Raw genomic sequence first — 19,980 nt, 5'->3', positions numbered from 1 at the left:
TCTAGTTCTACAGTTCTTACCATTAGACTCCTGAGAAACAGAAACTACACATCTTTCTCCCATTAACCATGCAACACATTACTCATTGCTTTCATTAGAACTTCCATGTCAGCTTGTTATTAAAAGTCAATTTCATAATGTTTATGCTTATTTGAAATATAATCTAGCATTTGCTGAAAGTAAGCAAGTCACACACCTTGCATCAGCAAGTACACACCATCACTCAGCCATGTGAACCAGGGGTTAAACAAGATTGAGAACTGTAAATATATTAGGTACCTGAAGATGCAAGTGAGATGTCTAAAAGCTCCTAACCACCTAATTCGTTTAATCACCTAAATTATTTTGCAAATCTGCCAGCTCCCTCTCCATCTTTACAGACCTAGCTACTACTACAGTCTGTCACTCCTTGCCAAGAGGGTATCAACATCCATCCACAAGGTACCTCTTTTGTCAAGGCTGAAGAATGATGAAAATCCAGTACTGAAGAATCTCTACCAAAAGCAGCTTTGATAAAGCTAGCAGGCAGAACAAATATGCTTTGCTGTAGTGCCAGTGATCTATTCGAAGTCAGACCTACTGGCAGCTGAGATAGAATACTACACCAAATACCACTGCTTGCTTTAAAATGGCTGGTACCAACCAAAAATATACTCAATCCAAATTTAGACATAGTAGAGAAGGGTTAAATGTTGCAGTCTTATTAGTAATTCACAAAATACATACATATATATCCCATCCAAAATTAGTTTCAAGCTTTGTCTGTAATTTATAGGATCCTATCTACCTACGGTCACCTTAAAGAAGGTGAAAAGGTTCTTAAAGAACACTTTAAGATCACCTTAAAGAAGGATTTGTAGGATCTTCTTTGGGGCCTGCAAATCTGATGGATCCTAGAGGACTTATTACTAGAATGAGACTGTAAAAACAGTCTCCCTAAGGGAATGTAGCTGTCTAGTCTGAAATGACTCAGGCTGCTGAGCATTTGAGGATGCATTTAAAAAAAAAATAAAAAATAAATAATAATAATAATAATAATAATTATAAAAAAAAAAAACAGTCATTGCTAGAGGAAGAAGCTTTTGTCCTTTGTCTCACCATTAGATAAAATTTTAATCGGAACTTAAAGGCATAACATGGGTACCTGTAGGATATTAGGGAGTTTCTTTTGGTGCTTTATTGAACTTATCTTACAGAATGAAGTCCTTGAAACAATGTGATAGCTTTTAAATCAAAATATAGATTTAACTATTTTGAATAAGAAAAAAAAAAATCCTTCTTCAAATACGGACTAGCTGCATTTCCTTATCTGTTATCTACTGCAAACTTTGTGGCCTGGATAACTTTGAAAAGTCTGCCCAGCACCTGAACCTTGCTTTCTACTAGGGGATCTTCTAGGACAGGATCTGATGTCTAATCAGCCAGGGTATAAGTATGTATTTCCAAAGAGCCCACCAATTTCCCCCCAAAATATTATGGTCCAGGCATGTAACACATACCTGGTACACAGTGTTCATGTAGTTATTCTTCATCTGACTAAATCTCATTTTTGATGGACATACTCCTATGATCCCTTCAAACACTACATGGAACGACCACTAACAGATAGAATGCCATAGAAGCCTTTTAATAAGCTTAAAACAAAGGGATACGTAGTACTTATGTCCTTCCTACTGCTCTGTTTGATGTCACTAGCAGCCACTGAAACAACACAGAAGTGTTGTTAGGTTTTGTTGTTGTTTTTTTTTTCCCTGACTTCGTATCCTGTTTGCCAGAAAGTGCTGAGTGCTCGCAGTGATTTCACCACCACCAGCAGCTCTTCTGTCTCTGCAGCCATGTAGTGACCAAAATCATTTATCACCACGAAGGAGGTATTGTTTTCCCTTCTGAAGAAGGAACAGAAATACAACAGAAATAGAGAATGCAGAAAGCTGACAGGCTTGGTGATGAACACCATTAGTTGGGGAATTTTTCACTCGTGTACCCCACACTAACATTACCCCATCAGGAGGCTCTGGTGGCCTGACCAAAGAATACCAATCTATATTTGGGGCACGCATGCTGTCAGAAAAAAAACTCAAACTATGAAGTTCCCATAGCTGAAGCTCCTTAGTGTCTCACATTTCTCAAATTGGATGCAATGGAAGCACAGATACCCCAAAGTGTTCCATACATTGTAGGGAATTCCCACTGGAAATAGATTGTTTTTCAAAAGCACTCAATTCGATAAATCTTTCTCATTAATAAGTGATGAGCTGTGGGTTATCTATCTGCTTCAGCCAAGCGACATCTGGTGCAGAGGGGGCCCATGCTTCTCTCAAGTTTCATAACCAAGTGTGAAGCACAGCAAAGACTTTGGGATGCTCAAACTGGGGAATTAACTCTAAGAACCTGAGCCTCCCTGAGCCAATAACTCCCAGACAGAGGCACTTTTGGAAGCATGCTCAACGATACAGTAACATGATGCTTTGAGAAAAGGGATTCCTGCGTTTAAATGCAATACTAGGAATAAGTGACTTGAGTACTACTCTTACCTCTGCCCCAGGCCTCCCTGTGGAAGCTCCTGACCTGTGCCTCTGCTTCCCTACCTGAAAAGTAGCAATAACTGCTACTGAAGGGCTGCCAGGCTTGCTTATAAGCTGTTTACATAATACTTTGGGATGCAACAACGAAAAATGTATGTATTTGTGCTGTGTCCTATAAAACCATGAGGTCTTAAAGTATATTTTCTATGAATAAGTTCCACATTGTATATTAAGCAAAATAGATTATCGGTCTGTTCAGTAGAGCTAGCTGTCTGGTGTATTTACAACAGCATACACTGAAGGCAATAATGGCATAAGGCAATTCTCCTCTCCTAGGCTTTGTTTCCACAAATGCAGTGTTAGGCAGTTGTATACACACTTTCAGATTACACTCACAGTCACAAGTGGAAAATCTAATCAGCTCTTTTTCACTTTGTTTCATGTAACCAACCCCTAGCGGATATTTTACTGAATTCTAAAACTGGCCTGAAATTTGCTCGGAGTGATGTGGCTCTGCCCTTCACAATAGCAGCTCTCAGCATCATTCCCAGTTATAGCAGTATAGCTCCAGGGAAGAGGCATTTCCTTCTTCCCCTGACCTACAGATGTAACCTGAAGTGTTAATTTCATTTAAAGATAACTACAATTTATGTCTTTCCAGACCCAGTTTATGGCTCTTAAATAATAACCACGTAACTGAAGTCCCTCAGTAAGACATACCCCTTTTACCATTTGCCAGCCTGGAACATCAGCTATTTTTACTTCCTACAGCTGAGTTTTACACAAATTTTACCAGAAGGTAGTAGCAGGATCAAGCTTTTGGTCTGAAGATGGTCTGAAGTCACAAGAACTTTCCAGCTTTGAACACAGGTGTTGTGGCCAGAGGATCTCTAAGGAGAGAAATCTCATGGAGGATACATCAGAGAGGAGCGGTTTCTTTGCTATTCCCATCTGTGCTAAGCCTATGGTGAGAACTCAAGGTGTACAGCTCCATCAGAAACATACCTGATAAGCACGGCGTGGCTGCAGAAGTGCACAGCATAACAAAGAAAGGGGAAGAAGCAGATACGAGATTCAGACAAGAGCAAAAGAAATGGCTCCAAGAAGTACATTGCTCGCCAGCCCTGAGTATAAAAATCTGTGCACAAATATTTTCAGGAGCACGTCTTTAGACAGCAAGCAGCTGTGCACGCGTGCAGAAACACAGCGAGAAGCCATGAGAAGGTATGATGAACAGCCATTTCACTGCTTCCAACAGAGCCCCGAGCAGCAGCCCCAAAGAGAGAGACTCGCATGAGAGCTAGGAGGCTTCGGTAAAAGCAAGAAGCACCCCTGACAACACTGACAGTGCTGCTGAATACTGCACTGCAGGCATGACACCAGCGGTGATATGGACAGCAGTTCTCTCGTGCAGTGCCGGGTCAGCACAAGATGCACTTCCTGCATCGCGAAGCCAAAGCCCTGCAGGACGACGTGCACTTGGCATCACAGCAGTGTGCTCCAGAGGTGTCACTGTTTCTGTTGTGTCACCAAACCAGCCAAGGCATTTATTTGTTCCTTCTGTCCTGCCCTAAGCAATAGATGGACTGCAAGCGGAGCTTTGACCTTAGGTCATAATCAGCACATTTGCCATTTGAAGCCATGGCTCGTATCACACAACGGTTCTGGCTACGGGTGCATTACACATCACTGTGCTGCCAATTTGATAGAAGCACAAGGCGATTATTCAGCTCCTACAGAAGGGATGATCTCAGCAAAGATAAGGTTTGCCTTCGAGAAGGTTTCTTAGCGAGATTCTAAGCTCAAGATGACTGCTAAGCCTTCAACCCTCTTACAGCAGCTCTTTTTGACAATACTAAATACGACAGGCTGCGCTTTCAAAAAAGTTATCCTTCCTCAGCATGCACCAGCAAGTTTTGCATGCACCAGCAAGTTTTCAAGTGCAATGAACTACGTGCAGAAGTGGAAAAAAAATGGAAAAGCTGGATTTAGGCCATTTTGAAAGTGTAACTGCTAACACTTATTCCAGAAAACTCTCTCTGTGGGCTGCAGTCAATTATTTTGGTTGTTAGCTCTACTGTCTCGAAGTTTAGACTTTGCTACTGCGCCCAGCTTTTGTGTTTCATGGGATTTACCATTACTCCAGTAGGAATTTAATGGACTCCATGCCTTGCAGAGTTCACTATATATTGTGTTAAAGCAGTCCTTTAAAATCAAATGCATGAACTTCTTGCTACTCTATGCATTAAAAATTATCTTCCTCTGCTTCAAGACCTACTCCACCATGGCAAAATGAACCATGAAAGAGCTTCCTTCCTCTGGCTCTTCCACGGGGAGCTCTCCCATGAGTGAAGCACCTCTTGTTCTCTTGAAAAAAATAAAAATAAAGAAATGTATGATTACCAAATTGCCTTCACAACCACGTGATGCCCATAAAGAATTTGTCACGTCAGGTTACCTGCAGGGACCATACCAGTCCTAGTGTGATGGCCAGGATGAGCAAGGAAATAGAACCACAGGAAGGTGTTTTGTTATATGGGATGTAATTAGCCAAGCTCTTAGGAAAACAGCCACAGAAAACAATGCCACAAGTTACCAGGGCTTCAATATTGGATTACACGAGCTTCAGCTTTCTATGCAAACTGCAACACACACATAGGGTGGGGACTGCAATATGCTTCCTACAAACCCCACGCTCCCAGCGCACACCAGGCACTGCACAGCCTCAGGGTGGAGCCTCTCCTGTGATTACTTTAAACACTCCTGGACAAGATTTTGGAAAAGACTCCCTGGGGCATGACAGGATACAAAAGCTTGGAAACACTTCCTGGAATATCTCACACAACCCAAGAACGTTTGCAATTAAACCCCACTGAGCAAAACAAAAAATCCATTCAGCTTTTTGTAATGTTTAAACTGAGGCAAAAACTCATTGCAGGCTAGAGCAGCCCAGCATAGGACAAGGGCATGAATCCACTATGTGGGCACTCCAACCACAACGCAAGGGGGGCTCTGCCCTGCCTAACGGCCTGGGCACACCAGGAGCTCAGAAAGGAAAATCTCTACAGCTTCAACTGCTTGTTGTCTCTCAAGTATTAATTTTCATCTACAGTCCTCATTTTTGCCTTTACTCACCATGCCTATGCTTTGTTTGGATTCGGTAAATGCTTACTTCACACTTATTTCTGACAATGATCACATGCAGCAAAGGACCTTTTCTTCACATGAAATCCTCCTTTAGAAATAGGTCCAAAAGTCCTCTCTTAATAAAATATCTGAACCATGCAAGTACCTCCAGACCTCTGACCAGACCCTGAAAAAGACTCAGGAAACAAATGAAAGCACCTGAACAAGAAAGCTCAGAGCTCTGACTTCCATCTTCTCTTACAGAACTAGGACAAACAAGTCAGGCTGCCCTTCTGCATCTCAGTTCCTCTGCAGTAACAACAACTTCTTCCACGTTGATACGTTCAGACTGTAACCTCCCTGGGCTGGAAGCTCTCTTCGTACACATTTGTATGGTGCCTTGCACAGTAGGAAGCCCGGTTTGGTCAGTGCCTCTAAGCAGGGACAAACACCTCACCTGGGCAAGGTGGGGAATCCAGCTTCTGGGGGAAGCGTCAGTTCCCCGCTTCACTGAAGTATCGCGGCCTCCACCAGGGGTGAAGTTAACCCAGGGCTGTGCTGCCTTCAACAGCCAGGCGTCTGCCCTGGGCTTGGGCTCGAGTCCCAGCTCACTGTCCTTTGCATTATGTCAAGAAAAAGCTAGTGGGGCCACATGAGAAAGCAGCAGAATTATGGAGTGGGCTAAAAATAACCTTTTGTCCCCCAGAGAGCTCATCTGTGGGACAACGGAGACAAAAAGTTGCAACCTGAGTTTGGAACACATGGCCAAGCGTGGAGTTTCTAAAGACATCTTGCTGCTGAAGCCAGAGCGTAGCATCTGCTTCTGCCTTTACCCAGCCCTCCTTTCAAAGAAAAAGAGCGGTCGGAGCTGAGGCAGGGGGGATTTGCCATCTCATTGCAATGGGTCCCTAATCACGTGGGTGCTCAAAATGAGCCAAGGAACAAGTCACCCTGTCAAAGGCACGAGGATTTGAGTAGAAACTTGAATGACAATGTAAGCTGCCCTAATATCAATGTGAACAAGGCTGGAAGAGATGGCTGCTTTCCTTTTTAGCATCTTTCATATTCAAGTTCTCACAGCACCAGGTGCAGAATTAACTGTTACAGTGGTGGCTCAGCAGTAATCTGTAAAGGCAACTTCATCTATTTCCTAAATCTCGGTCACCAGAACCCCTTATAAGATGAAGTTCACCTGGTGCTCTTTTCCAGGATGCACTTGCTGACCAGAACAACCATGCTAGAAAGCAGCAGCACTTGGACCCAACACTCACTCCTGACTTAGCAAAGGGAGTGTGCAAGTCGAGGATGCTGTCAGCAATTGACCAACAAGTCAGGATCAGCTGTAAGAGGGAAGCAATGGGATGCTGTATTGCATTAAAGCAACATGAAGATTAATGAGGAATGCAGTCCTCGAAAATGGCAGCATGTACTTGGGCACTATTTACAGATACGTTAAAACCGATGATGAAAACTGGGGGTCAAGATTAAGATAATGACTGCAGTGATGGAAGACTGCCATTATAAGTGAAAGGGAGAGAGAAAAAAATGGTGGATTTTGAGAGAAGGTCACTGGGAGACATGGACATAGACAACTCTGGCACAGGAGGCAGCACGGAACAAGCAGCAGTGACAGGTGAGAGCTCAGCAGGCAGCAGAAAGCACTCCGTAGTTGGCAGAGTCCTGGTGGGCCTCCAAAATGAGAAAGGCTTTAGAGTTCAGTACTGGAAAGGACCAGGAGGCACATCCCAACTGATGGGTAGGAGAGATGTGATCAGAAGAATAGAGGAGACTTCATTCATTCCATTTCAGATGGATTAGGAAGTAAAACATTTATCCAGAACTTCAGGAGAAAGGCCCCTAATGCCAGGTGAGGAAAGCCTACAAAGTCTGGCTCTGGAGACCAGAAGGGTTACTTCCAAGGACCATTTAATTAGTAGCACACCTGTTTTTGTTCACCTGAAATACATGCTGTCTCAAGGTTACTGACATTATGCAGTAGCACCCCTCTACCCTACAGAAAGAAGTGCACTCAGTGCACCATATAAACATTTTTAATCATGCTGAAGTAATCCAGTACCAAGTGTGATGTGAAACAATATTAGTAATTTACCAGTGACTGCAGATCAGAGATTAACCCCTCCTTCATGACCTTTTTTCCTAGGTTCTACTTGTTTATTGGAAATTACAAGAACAGTCACATTACAACAACTTAACCTGCTCTAGACGCTCTCAGGCCCCAACCAGAAAGCTAATTTATATGGGAAACATACCCATATAAATTACCCATCCTGTGCTTGTATGCCACAGTGCAAATACTCTGAAGTTCTGTTCCCATGTGTACCTAGCACGCAGTTATGCGAACACCCAAGCTAACAGCATAGCTTACCACAAGGTTGGCTGCAACCACAGAATTAATAATCAAAAGCAACGTCTCTTCAAGATTGCTTTTCTACAATAGAAGCGTGGGGCATTCCAGCAGTACGGGAATGTTACCGTTAAACAGTCAGTAACAGCACACAGATCTGCTGTTGCATTTTGAGATGCTGGATTCTTTTGTTTTCATTCTGCTCACTGTATTTTCCTTGCTGATGCTCTGCTGGGGATACCGCACCACAAGCCCATTCTGGTTTCGGTGACACGTCTTCAGTGCTGCTTCCAGCTACTGTTTTGGCAGAACAAAGCCAGAACCCAAATGTCGGCACATCCTGCCTGTACCCCAACCAGTAATATATATATATATATATATATATATATATATATTTCAAGAATTAAGTACTTATCTGCAGAAAGAAGAAAGTGAAAAGCAGGCATCTTAATGAAAGGCCCATTAACTTCTGACAAAAAGCAGGAAGAATGTAAGAGAACTGCATTTTCTCCTAGAGTTACTCCTGAAGACATACACAAAGCCTAGGACAAGCAGGACTGAGAGCTGTCATTAGAGTAAGGCTGTAGCCATGTTAAAGAGAGCACAGAAACAAAGAACAGAATCTCTAGAATTAAGGGAGGCCACACCTCCACTTGACAGCTGTATGGTAACTCAGCTGAGAATAACTCCACTAGGACTGCGTCATCTCTCTGAAAGGCACCAACTTGTTCCCAGTAACCATCTTCTACGAAACCTGGTTATCATTCCACTGCGTGCTTTTCCCCACAAAGTATCCTGGGGAAACGAGTATCCCACTTGCAGATGGAGACCTAGGGAAAGAGGCTCAAGTCAAGGTCACACAATGACTCGCTGCTGAGGCTGCCCCTGCAGTTCAGTGGCTCACACAGGCTCACAGCCATTGTCTTATTAACAGCAAAAGCCCTGTGGTTTTTCTAAAGTAGCCAAATCAGGCAGGTGATCTGCTCGGAAGGAAATGGAACAGGGAAAAGCACCTCTTTTCTTGCAGCAGGGTACATCCAGACAAAGGATGGAGTATTTGAACCGTTCCAGGCAGAGAAAAGCAGTCGCTGTGGGTGTCCTCCACGCACCCTGCTCAGGCTGTGCTGCCGACAGAGCACGGCCACGCAGCAATTTTGTCCTGGCATCCTCCTGGCAGCACCCACCCGCTGCAGAGGGAGCTCCCCACGCACAGGCACAGCTGGCACCGAGCTCCGTGGGAGCAAACCCATCCCAGACAGAAGGATGGATTTTTGTCTCATCCTTGATCCCACAGCCGAAGCGAAGCCCAGAGGAACAGGCAACGCTGCCAGCCTCTCTGGAAGCAGGGAACACTCAAACCTGCCCCGAGCATCCCCAGCACGCTCACATCTTCCATGCATTAGATGCCTTTCCACACTTCCCCACAAACCTACCACAGCAGCCCACCCCACAGCAGCCCCTACCGCACACAGTCCCTGTAGAAGCACGCCCCAGATACACCCGCCTACACACACACCCCTGCTGAGCACTTGTACCTCCCCTCTGTACACAGCTCCACACAGGAGCCCCCGGCACTCTCCCTTTCACACACAGCCACTGCAGTGCACCCCGAGCATGAACCCCCCCAGGGAATCCCAGTGCCTCCTCTGCAGTTAGCCCTCCTCGCACATTCTTCCACACAAATGTGTAAATCCCCAAATTTTGCCGAGTGCAACCCCCTAAAATCCCTCTCGGTGCACAGGCTTTGTTCGTTAACCCCCAACACACTGCGCGAGCGCCCGACACACCCCTCCATGCTCCCAAATGCGGCGTGAACCGCTCACACACCCCTTCCACGCCCCCACCATGGGCACCCTGCATGAACCCCAACACCCTACTCCACTCCCAACACCCCTGCACAGCCCAGCCCACGCCCCGCCACACACCTTGTGCATGAGCCCCCCGATGCACCCCCCATACTTCGTAAATCCCTGCCACCCCCATCACACACACTGCGTGAGCCCACCCACCATTACACACACGCTGCACGACACCCCCAGTACCTACGAGCCCAGCAGATGACCCCCCCCAGCACCTCCCCTTTCTGCATTCACACCTACCCACCCCCGTGGGCCCCCCCCTCGCAGCCTGGACAGACACAGGGACACCCTCAGACAGCCCCCTGAGCACTGGATGCAGCCATGGCTCGCCAAGAGACAGACACACCCCTCCAGCTCCACATCTGCACCAGAGCAAGCGAGCCGGGTGCTCCCCGGGGGGCTGCCACCTCTCCGGGGGTAAAAGCAGCTTGGGCAGGTTCAGCCCAGAGGGGCAGAAGCATCCCCGACCCCCTAGGAAACGTGATCTTAGCAGCAGACCGAGTGGTGCAGCCCCCTCCTCACCCCGCCTCCTCACTGCACCAGGCAGCGATGCTAATTACCTTCCTCCAGCTCATCCATGCTCCCGATCTTCCGCGCCCCATCGATGGTGTAAATGTAGCGGACTCCCTGAGGCAGGTTGATGTTGTCGGACAGGGAGCGGGTCAGGTCAGCCAGGAGAGCATCAAAACTTCGGAAGCGGTCAGAGGACACGGCGTATACAATCCCCTTGAAGTAGCGGTCCCCGTTGCGATAGAAACGCACCTTCTTGGCTTTCTTCTCATTGCTCAGCGCCTGTAAGGTCCTGGTTCTGTAGAAGCTACAGTGAGCACTGTGAGTGGGGCTGGGCAACCCGTTCATACGTGAGCCTCGCATGTTTCTGGACGCCTTGTCTCTTTCGTCAAAGTGTCCAAAATCAAGTTCCATAGTTTGGTGAACCCTAAAGATCTGAAGCTGAGCAGGAAGATGGGGAGAGAAGGAGTGTGAAGGGGACAGGTTAGAGCCAAGCAGAGCCACAAGCCAGAGAAAAAAGACACTAATGCAAGCGCTGTGTTGGGAGCAGGACAGATGTATTTGGGAAGTGTCCCCTCCCCTGACCCAGATTTGTATCGATTCTGGGGGCTGAGGGTAGGAGTGGTCCTTGCGTTTTGAAAGGGATCCAACTGCTGGGGGCAGGGAACACATTTCTAGAGAGCAGTCTGCTCCTGCACCTGGGAGTTTTCAAAGTGCAGTAAAAGGGGACTCGGGGCCAAAAGGGACACATGACAGTTGCAGCTCGGCCCCAAAAAACTCATCCAAACACCAGTTGGCAATGAATTAAACCTCTAAGCCCTGTGAGGTTTCCTTTGGCAACAGAAAACAAGGAGATCCCAGTGAGTCAGCCCTTCAATCTGTCGAATCACGGAAGGAACCAGAGCATCTGAATATTTAACATTAGAATAAACTGGCATTTATGAAAGAATGGTCACAGGGGAATAAGCAGTTTCTTTGTGACAGCCTGTTCAATAAGGGTTAGCAATGAGATCCAGCCCACCCTTCCCCCTATCCGCAGCCCCCTCCTAGCCCATCAATCAATTCCCAGGACCAGCCTACATCTCCAAGAAGAAATGACTGGAAAGAAAAAATCTGTCATTGAAACGAGGCTTCTATGAGCTCCTTTCAGCAGCCTGAGCCACTTCTGAATTGCATTTCTGCTCCACTTTAATGAGGAGGAGAAAATAAAGGGGCTATTTCCAACCCCCTTCCAGCCTGAAGTGATTTAATTGATGGAAGTGCCCCTGCCCAAGGGACACGCCGTCCCTGCCAGCTCACCTTTCATTGTTCTGAGCACAGGGGGCTCCTAGCACAGGGGAAGAGCAGAGAAAAGCAGGGACTTGAGCTGACAGCCACTAACCAGGAATTTCTGCATAGCCTTTAGTTTATGCCCAAGAACAACCTCCCTCCCGCACCAAACCCCAGCACAAAAGGAGGAGGAATCCCCCAGCCCTGCAACGGAAAGATTTCCACTTCCTCGGCACAGCCAGGAACATGCAACTCATGTATGTTGCTTGCATGTTAACATGGGGCAGAAATTGGATTCACAGCCCGCACTCGGCAGCCAGGTATAAATGTAGGAAAAGCTGTTGCTATCTCTTCCCCGCCCCTCACATTTGCCAGATCTGAGCTGCTTGCCTGCATTTTACAATGTCACCATGACCTGTACGTGAAAAATCATTGTCCCCAGCCTGCGGTAAAGCAGAGGACAATGCAGGCAATCCATATAAGAAACCCCAAGTTCGGAACGTTTTCCCCACGATGCTAGCTGGGGTAGATTCAGGCTTGTGTCATGTGCTGAACAATGAAACATCCAAGCAACTTTGGGAATGAATCCGAGGATGCAGGGGTTTTGTTTTAAAAATGCTCTGCAGATGCTGCAAGATACTAAGAGAAAGATTCCTCCTTCCATCTGACATCTGTTACTTTTCTGCATGCAAGTCACTCGAAAGAGCTCTACTCACCGGTTTTCAGCGCACAGGGTGGAGATGCTGAGAGAAAGAAAACCAGGCTCACTCTGCCTTTGTTGTCTGAGCTCCAAGCAAGAAATTCCTGCCAGGGTGGATGAGACGCCTCCTAGGTCCTAGTGCCTTGTTCGATCCCTTCATGGTAACTTTGCCTTGGTGGGTTTTACTCTACCATCATTCAGCTGCTTGCAGTCTCTGTATCTGGCGGGGGGGCCCCCCCCCCGGCGGGAAACAGGGTGTGTTCTTTCCAGTTCTGGATATGTTAATAGACAGGTAAAGAGTTTAAAGGGGCAAGTTTGGAGCTTGTGTTCTGAAGGGAAAAAAATTCTCCTTAGCTCTAGCTTCACCAAGAAAGCATCTGGCCCCACTGAAAAAAGATCTTAATTAGACTGATGCACCAATTTTATAGGATTACCAGTACAGGGAGGTCATGGCTACAAGCCTACAATGTGTTACGATGCTGGCACAGGACTCCAGTGTGTTAGGAAAGTAACTAAGAAAACAGTTGTCCAGTGGCACTGGGCCCAGTCTTGCTGCTATATGGGTTTTACACAGCATTCATGGTTTACACTGGCAAGCAGGAAGGGACAATTCACTTGGTGGTTCTGCATGCAGTGGCCCTGAATATTTTTTCTCCGTTAACATTGGACTTAAGCCAAAGCCAGAGCTCTGAATTCATTCAAGTACCCCAGGGGTTGGGGATGGAGTCAATCACCACAAGCTTAACCCAACGGATTCAACCTGGCTCAAATCCCAAACGAAGAGAAGTTTGGATTCCACTGCAGAAGGATTCAGCTGTCGCAGAATCGCAAGAGGTTCCTTCCCTGAGACAGCAAAAGCTTTCACCTGCTTTCTGGACAAAGATTTCCATTCTGCCAGGAGATGAGCAACACTGCAAGCCCTGCTCCTGACCCTGCTGGTGCTGGTCCCCTCTCTATGTTAGAAGTGAATAAGCCTTGGAAATGGGAGGGTCTACCCATCTGCAGAAGGAAATCTTTCCAAACAATGCTGTGTCTGTTTTGAGTGAAAACATCAGATTTTGTCATTCTGGCGCATTACTCATTTATACAGAAAAATTTAGTATTTATTCCAGCTTTGTCTGCCCTGTATATGACAGTCCAGGAATGCTGACAAATCCACTAAAAGCTCCTCTTTGTTTCCCCAGCAACTTTCACACATGACATTTGTAAAGTTTCCTCACGCCCTGCAACCATCCTTTTATTCATGTAAGGTTCCCCTGCACCCTCTGCACAAGCTGTCGGCTGCTCCCCTGTGTGCTTGGTGGGATCACTGAAGAGGAAGCCCCAGATCTGCTCTCCTTCCTCTGCAATTAGCACTTGAGAGGAACACAGGAGAGAGCAGGAACTGTGCTTCTCGGGGCATGTCAGTAGGTCTCCACATGCAGATGCAAGAGTTCAAGGATTCTCCTTCCCATTCCCAAATTAGAAAATATCTGGGGAGGCATCACCATGGGCTTAATCTGTCCAGGATTATCGATTCTTACCTATAGCACTGTTGTAACTATACTTGTATTCGTATTTTTAAATGCAAAGGTACGAATTATTATGCATGTGCTAAGTGCAGTAAGAGCAAGAACAGAGAAAAACAAACTTAGTCTTCAGTGGTGCACGTAACTTTGACACAGAAGAGGCAAACCGTTTGGGATCGTGTCTGAGGCATCTGGATACTAGTCAGGGACAACGTGGCAGGATGGCAGAAATTCATGAAGTCAGCAGAATTGTACAATTTATCTCCCAAGTCTGACTTGTTTGGGGCATGCTGAGGACAGCACGTGGTCTCAAACAGCACTAACAGGTGGCTTTTGACTTCTTTCCACGTGTGAGTCCATGCCCACTGGTAAGATGAAGTGTGTCTATGGACATGCTTGCTTAGGACACTGCCAGAAGCTTTTTGGAGCATGGGCACTTGCTTTTAAAAGCATTCGGGTTTAAGCAGAACTACTCTGGCTAGAAACCTGGTATTTGCTCCTGGGCTACGCAACATGACATGGAGATAACCCTTTCTTGATGAGTATACAGGCCCACTTCTGACTGTTTTTATTGATCAGGCAGATGAGATTCTTCAGAGACCCCAAGGAGTTAATGCTGGTCAAAACTTACTTCAGAAGAGAATATCCTCTGAGACACTAATCTGAACCATATTAGGCAGCATGAGATATTGAGAATTGGAAAATACCTTCCCATCAGTAACTTCATCTAGATAAAAGGGAAAGATAAATTTAGCTTTTCAGATTAAAATATCTGCTTTAAATCAGGTGAATCATCTTTCCTCCAGGAAGCTAATATTTAAACTTCTGCCTGGGTAACTAAATCTGGAAGAAGACATGTTTGTTGACATTGCTGGGCAACTGCGGTACTTTGGAGAGGAGCAGACTGCAGGTAAAAGGGATTTTGTGACTGCTTCTCTGCTAACTTCTCCACATATAAGTAGAAAATCCAGTTTCTATCATCACAAGTCAGTCTTAAGTGCTTTCTATGTCAACACCACCACCCTGTTGCTTTGCTATATACATACCATCCGGAGCCCTACAAAATAATTCTATCTTCAGAGCACAGCACGTTTTCCCCATCAGGATGTAAGTTTGGGTGATAAGCAGCTGAAGTCTGGCTGCACCACAGATGAGAATTCTGGAAAAAATTAAATCAAGCAATCATTGCTTTTGAAGGAAGTCTTGGATCATCATACTCCAGTCAGTCTATTTAGATACACGTTTAATTACTTTTGTTATTTTAACCTCTGTGCTTTTGGACTGCTTTCAAAATGTCATCCTTGATCACTCCTTTCAAAGCCTTGCTTGATGAGATCTTATATGAAATCACACATGACCATTTCAGGGCTCTGCTAAATGTGTCAGAGCAGTCAAAGACTAAGGCCCGTAAGGCCAGTGGCTCACTCTTGACCCTATAGAGCAACAGGCTTTAAGCCTGAATTTTCAGAGCGGACAGTTTGCTGAAGAACTATCCTGTATTAACCTATAGAGTTAAGTCCCTCCTACATGATCCTGTGAGCTAATAAGCAAGGGGGACTTGGCAGACTTTCACCACATAACATTTGTTTCCTTTGGAGATTTATTTTTACAGGGACCACACACATCTGAAAGTCTTTTAAATACCAGTGCTAGCCAAAGTCAGCTTGCTGCTGGGGAGAGAAGGGTGGAGGAATACCTCCACAGCATGGCTTCACCTCTCCGAGCCTTGTAACCTCTGCAGAGGTGGTTCAGACTCAAGTCACAGACAGCCTGAATCTTTAAAAATCCCAGGGAGCAGCAGGGACAAAACTTTCTGCCTGGGGAAGGAGGAGAGGGTGCAAGCTGAAGCTTCCAACTGTTTGGCTGAGCTCTACGGCCACCTCCAGCAGCCAGACCGTGTGGGGCTCCTCACCTGCACCTCCCAGCACCAGCACCCCTCGGATGGGACTTGTCACTGCTCCAGGGCCAGCCTCCAGATCCCACCAGCTGTGCTGAGTCAACGTTTCCATGCCACAGCCCTGTACCCCTGGCAAGCCCCCCTCAACTTCAGCAGATTACTTTGGCTTCAAATAAACTTCTGCTGAAATCTGGGAGAAATGGGCCATGCATGCTCTGTGGGATCAACAGGAAGCATGCTGCAAGTGAAAAGGCCTTCCCCGGGCTAATAAACCCTTTGTAAGTATCTGGAAACAATGCAGCTCATAATGAGTAATTCAATGACTCACTGAAGACATTCCCTACACATCAAGATATGAAAAAGCACAAAACACACGACTGTCATCCAAAGAAAACCTTTTGCACTGGGTTTCATCTGGCTCATCCCCTCCCTGTTACAGGCAAACCATCTAAATCAATGTTTTGTTTTTTTTCTGCAGCTGAAAACAAATCTCCTGATAGCAGAAAATGCAACACCCCCACCACAGTACCCCACGTTATCCCATACAAATCCTGCCACATCCAGTGGGTTCCACAAGCCAAATTTTGGTGGCAATCCAGTGGCACTGTTTTTCCTTAACAGCAGTTTGCAAAGCTTGCAGAAAGCCATGGAAACATCTGCCACATGCCCTGTATCCTGGGGGACGTGCAGAGCCTCACAGAGGTTGACAGTACGTTTTTGCTGACCAAACAAAGTATGATATATGGCTGGCAAGTTCTAGCTAAGGTCATGACAAATGGAACCACAAGAAGTCCAGATGTCTCCTTTCACAGAGGTTGTCCATGGGCTGCATCATAACAGTGGAGTCATGACCAAGACTAGAAGTTTCTTGATAATTGACCTACAAGACTAAAATTTTAAACAGAAGATGAAAAATGCCTTCTGTGGCCTCAGTAGACATTAGGAGCTTTTGAACTCTGAGAAGATATTCAGCATGGCACAGGACAAAGACTATGAGTAATAAGAGGGCAAATTACACCAGCCTGGAGTTCTCAACCTCTGAGGCTCATTTTGAACTTTGGAGTTGCAAGAAAATCATGATCATCCTGTATGATTGGCAGACTACAGGCCTATGAAGTTTACAAGAGGAGTAGAAGGGTGAGCTCAATGCTCTTGATTTTGAATCAGAACTCATTCCAGTGTGTGAAGAAGTCCCCATCCTCTACAGATCCTCCTTTTCCACAGTCCTAAGCATTTCTCACATCCGTACACCCCAACACATTGCCCGTAAGCACTCTCAATTGATGCCCACGCTGTCTTTGGAGCACACAGCCCTTACTGGTAGAGGGCTCTCCTTCAGCCCACGTTTGTGCCAACACACCTGATCTCTAGCAGCAGCACATGGGAGACAAACTCCCAGGGAAAGTAGAAGGCTCTGAGGAAACCTGTCTGCTGGAAGATGAGCAATTAGTGTTTAGGGTGCAGATTCTGGCTGAGCTCAGCTGCTGTGCAGAGGTGCTGAGCTGTCAGCTACATAGTAGAGATAATTGTCATTCAGCTTGCTCACCCCTACCAGTATAACAGCTGAGATAGAGGCAGCTCAAGGGTTTTTACACTCTCCAAGAACGAAGAGAGCAGAGTGGGAAAGTGCTTTTGTGCTGGTGCCTTATTGCTTTCAGGGGATGGTTCCAAACTGTTTTATCCTAAAAAAATCACTGAGAACAGTAGCAAATTATATTTTTTTTTTATGGCTGCATATACTGCTTAGCTATTTTGCTATTGTTCTTCAGGCATGCATTTATCTAAGAAACTGGTAATCATTGCTTTGAATCTACACTGAAATTTAAAGGTAGATACAGAAATAAACAAATTTATTTTAATCTGAGATGTTAATCTTCTCAAAACCCCATATAAATTAGAATACATGAGCACACAAAGATTGTTGTTAAAATACCAATGAACACATTCTTGTTTGCATAGCTGTAGTCCCTCACTGTAGAAGGACACAGACTCATTACAGTCAGGCGGAATGAAAAAATACACGATAGCTGAAAAAATACACTATAGCTGACATCTTCAGTCACCTCTCTCCAACAACCAGATCCAACTCTGCAGACACCATGCTAAACTGAACCAGATCTCCTAGATTACTACAAGGCTTTGGAAAGCTGGGTGTTGCATGCAGGAGCCAGCAGCACCCTGTCTGTTTGTGGTTCAAGGCATCCTTGAGTACTCTAAGCATGTGAAGGAAGCAGGTTTCAGAAAAATGGGATAGGCAAAGTCCTGCCTCTAGCAGCTATTGATGCATCCAGGGATTTTAGATACCTCCTGAGAACTTACTAAGAGCTACATGTAGGTTTTATCTCTAAAACAAAGGTTAAGGTATGGAAACACTTTAAGACACCACCTTTGAAATAGCTGTACTTAAAAGCACTGAAACTCTGATCTGAACTTCAGCAGCTCATCTGCTCCCTGCATGCATGCCAGAGTTGTGCTGACAAGTGAGAGATGGTGTCAGGCAGAAGTTCTCCTGAAGCTGACACCAGAAACTCCACTGTTGATTCTGATGGCATTTCATCTTCAGATTATGCATGTTCTGTTCAGTATGAACCCCCCCCCCCCCCCCCAGTTTAAGATAGTTATTACATGCCACTGGCCCAAATCCCCAGGTTGTGGGCTACTTCTGCAGACGTAACCCTGACAGCCAGTCATTAAAGCAGGGCTTGCCTTACTGCTAAGCCTATATAAACCCACTCACCTCTGGGCTGCTCATGCTAGAGAAAATTTCTTATTCTCTACTTTATGTACTTCCCACATTCCACTTTGGGATATCCATTTTAGGCCTCCTTCCTTGCTTCTTCCATAGAGGTGTGAAAGAGGCACCTTGAGAGAGGTCTACTTTTACTGTGGGCAGTGCTAATCACAACAGAGTGGATTATCCGCATCGCACACGCATCACTCTCACAGTGCAGGTAGCACCAGCGCACTTTGGTTCCCCGTTGGCAGATGTGACAGGAAATATTTGTGCGCCACAGATGAGAGTGCCTGCTAAGTTCAGTGCACATAAGGTACCTCCACTGTGCCTCGCAAAGCAGCAGAGACCTGCGGAGACCCGTAAGAGCTCATCTGCTGGCAGCAATCATCATCAGGACCTCAGTGCAAACCATTCTTGCTCTGGGCCACTTCCTCGGGCCATAGGTGTCTGTAAGACAACAAGGATGCCACCCTGTGGCAACACTGAGCATCAGGAGTGAAAAAAGTGATCCCTGTTCAAGCGTTTAATCAGTTAGGAGTGCCTGCTGCTCCCAAACGTGCTGTTTGGTCCCTAGAAAGGAAGGGAAGGACACGGGGGGGCGATAAGCAGTCTCCATGCTCCAGCAGCAGGGCAGTAGCTGTGGGCCATGCAGTGCCGGGAGGGACTTGCAGGCGTAACCGCTGGTCTGGTTGTTTAGATGAATTGCTGTGGCAAAAAAGAAATGAATGACCTCTCCTTACACACTTTGCATTTCACACCCTCCTCCCCGCTTTGCAGAGAAGCAAGATGCTAGAACAGGAAAGATCTTGGCTTTCTGCCTTGGAATTATGCAAGGACACTGCAAGCTCTAAAATACGGCCGCTTCCCCCCAACTCAGTGAGCAGTACCATCCACAGAGGTCTGTTCCTTACCCAGATACAGAACTGATGGCCATATAATGAGTATTCACCATCATAACATGCAGTGTCTGTACAGCATCACATTAGTTCCTGCTGGAAGTGATCACCTGTGACCAGAAATTCAGGTAAACCTGAACAATACAGTCAGTACTTAATTACAATGATTTAATTCAGGGAACCAATCTGATAGACTTTGTTTTAACTTCCTCAGTCCAATTCCTGTAAACTGGCTATTCTTTGTACAAGTTTCAGCACAGAACCTAACATCACACAGAACATTTGCAAGAACCTAACATCAACGGCAAACTCAGCCTCAGCAAGCCCACCTGAGCCGGTGAGTTTGAGTTCTCAAATCATCCTCAGGGGTTAGTCAGGCCCAGACCGCTGCCTCTTGGCAATGATGCAGCCAGATTTACACACACCTTTTCCAGTTTGCACAGCAGGATTAAGTGATTTATCCCTAAACTGGAAAAGGAACTTTTTTTTTTTTTTCCCCATTACGGGATCTTCAAAATCAGAATGGCCTTTGCTTAAACCGTACCAGTTTATGCTTTGAGCTATTCTGTGAGGAAACAAGCTCCAGAGGCA

The 19,980-nt window shown here is 46.0% G+C and overlaps 1 protein-coding gene across 7 annotated transcripts in view; it reads right to left on the bottom strand.

Moving 5' to 3' along the window:
* The window catches only part of DCX (doublecortin), an 89,465-nt gene that overhangs the window by 63,146 nt on the left and 6,339 nt on the right, over positions 1–19,980 (bottom strand). For all 7 annotated transcript variants that reach the window (XR_004750248.1, XM_035324084.1, XM_035324088.1 and 4 more), the window contains 2 exons: positions 12,371–12,574; positions 10,436–10,826 (listed from right to left, as the gene is read on the bottom strand). Coding sequence is in view for 6 of the 7 variants with exons in the window: in XM_035324084.1 (XP_035179975.1) it covers positions 10,436–10,799 (364 nt within the window). In the remaining variant the exon portion in view is untranslated. The remainder of the gene's footprint in view (positions 1–10,435; positions 10,827–12,370; positions 12,575–19,980) is intronic.

The sequence above is a fragment of the Oxyura jamaicensis genome, chromosome 4, assembly GCF_011077185.1.
Source record: "Oxyura jamaicensis isolate SHBP4307 breed ruddy duck chromosome 4, BPBGC_Ojam_1.0, whole genome shotgun sequence".
Taxonomy (NCBI): Eukaryota; Metazoa; Chordata; class Aves; order Anseriformes; family Anatidae; genus Oxyura; species Oxyura jamaicensis.
The sequence above is the reverse complement of the archived record's forward strand: the minus strand, read 5'-3'. Positions and strand labels throughout refer to the sequence as shown.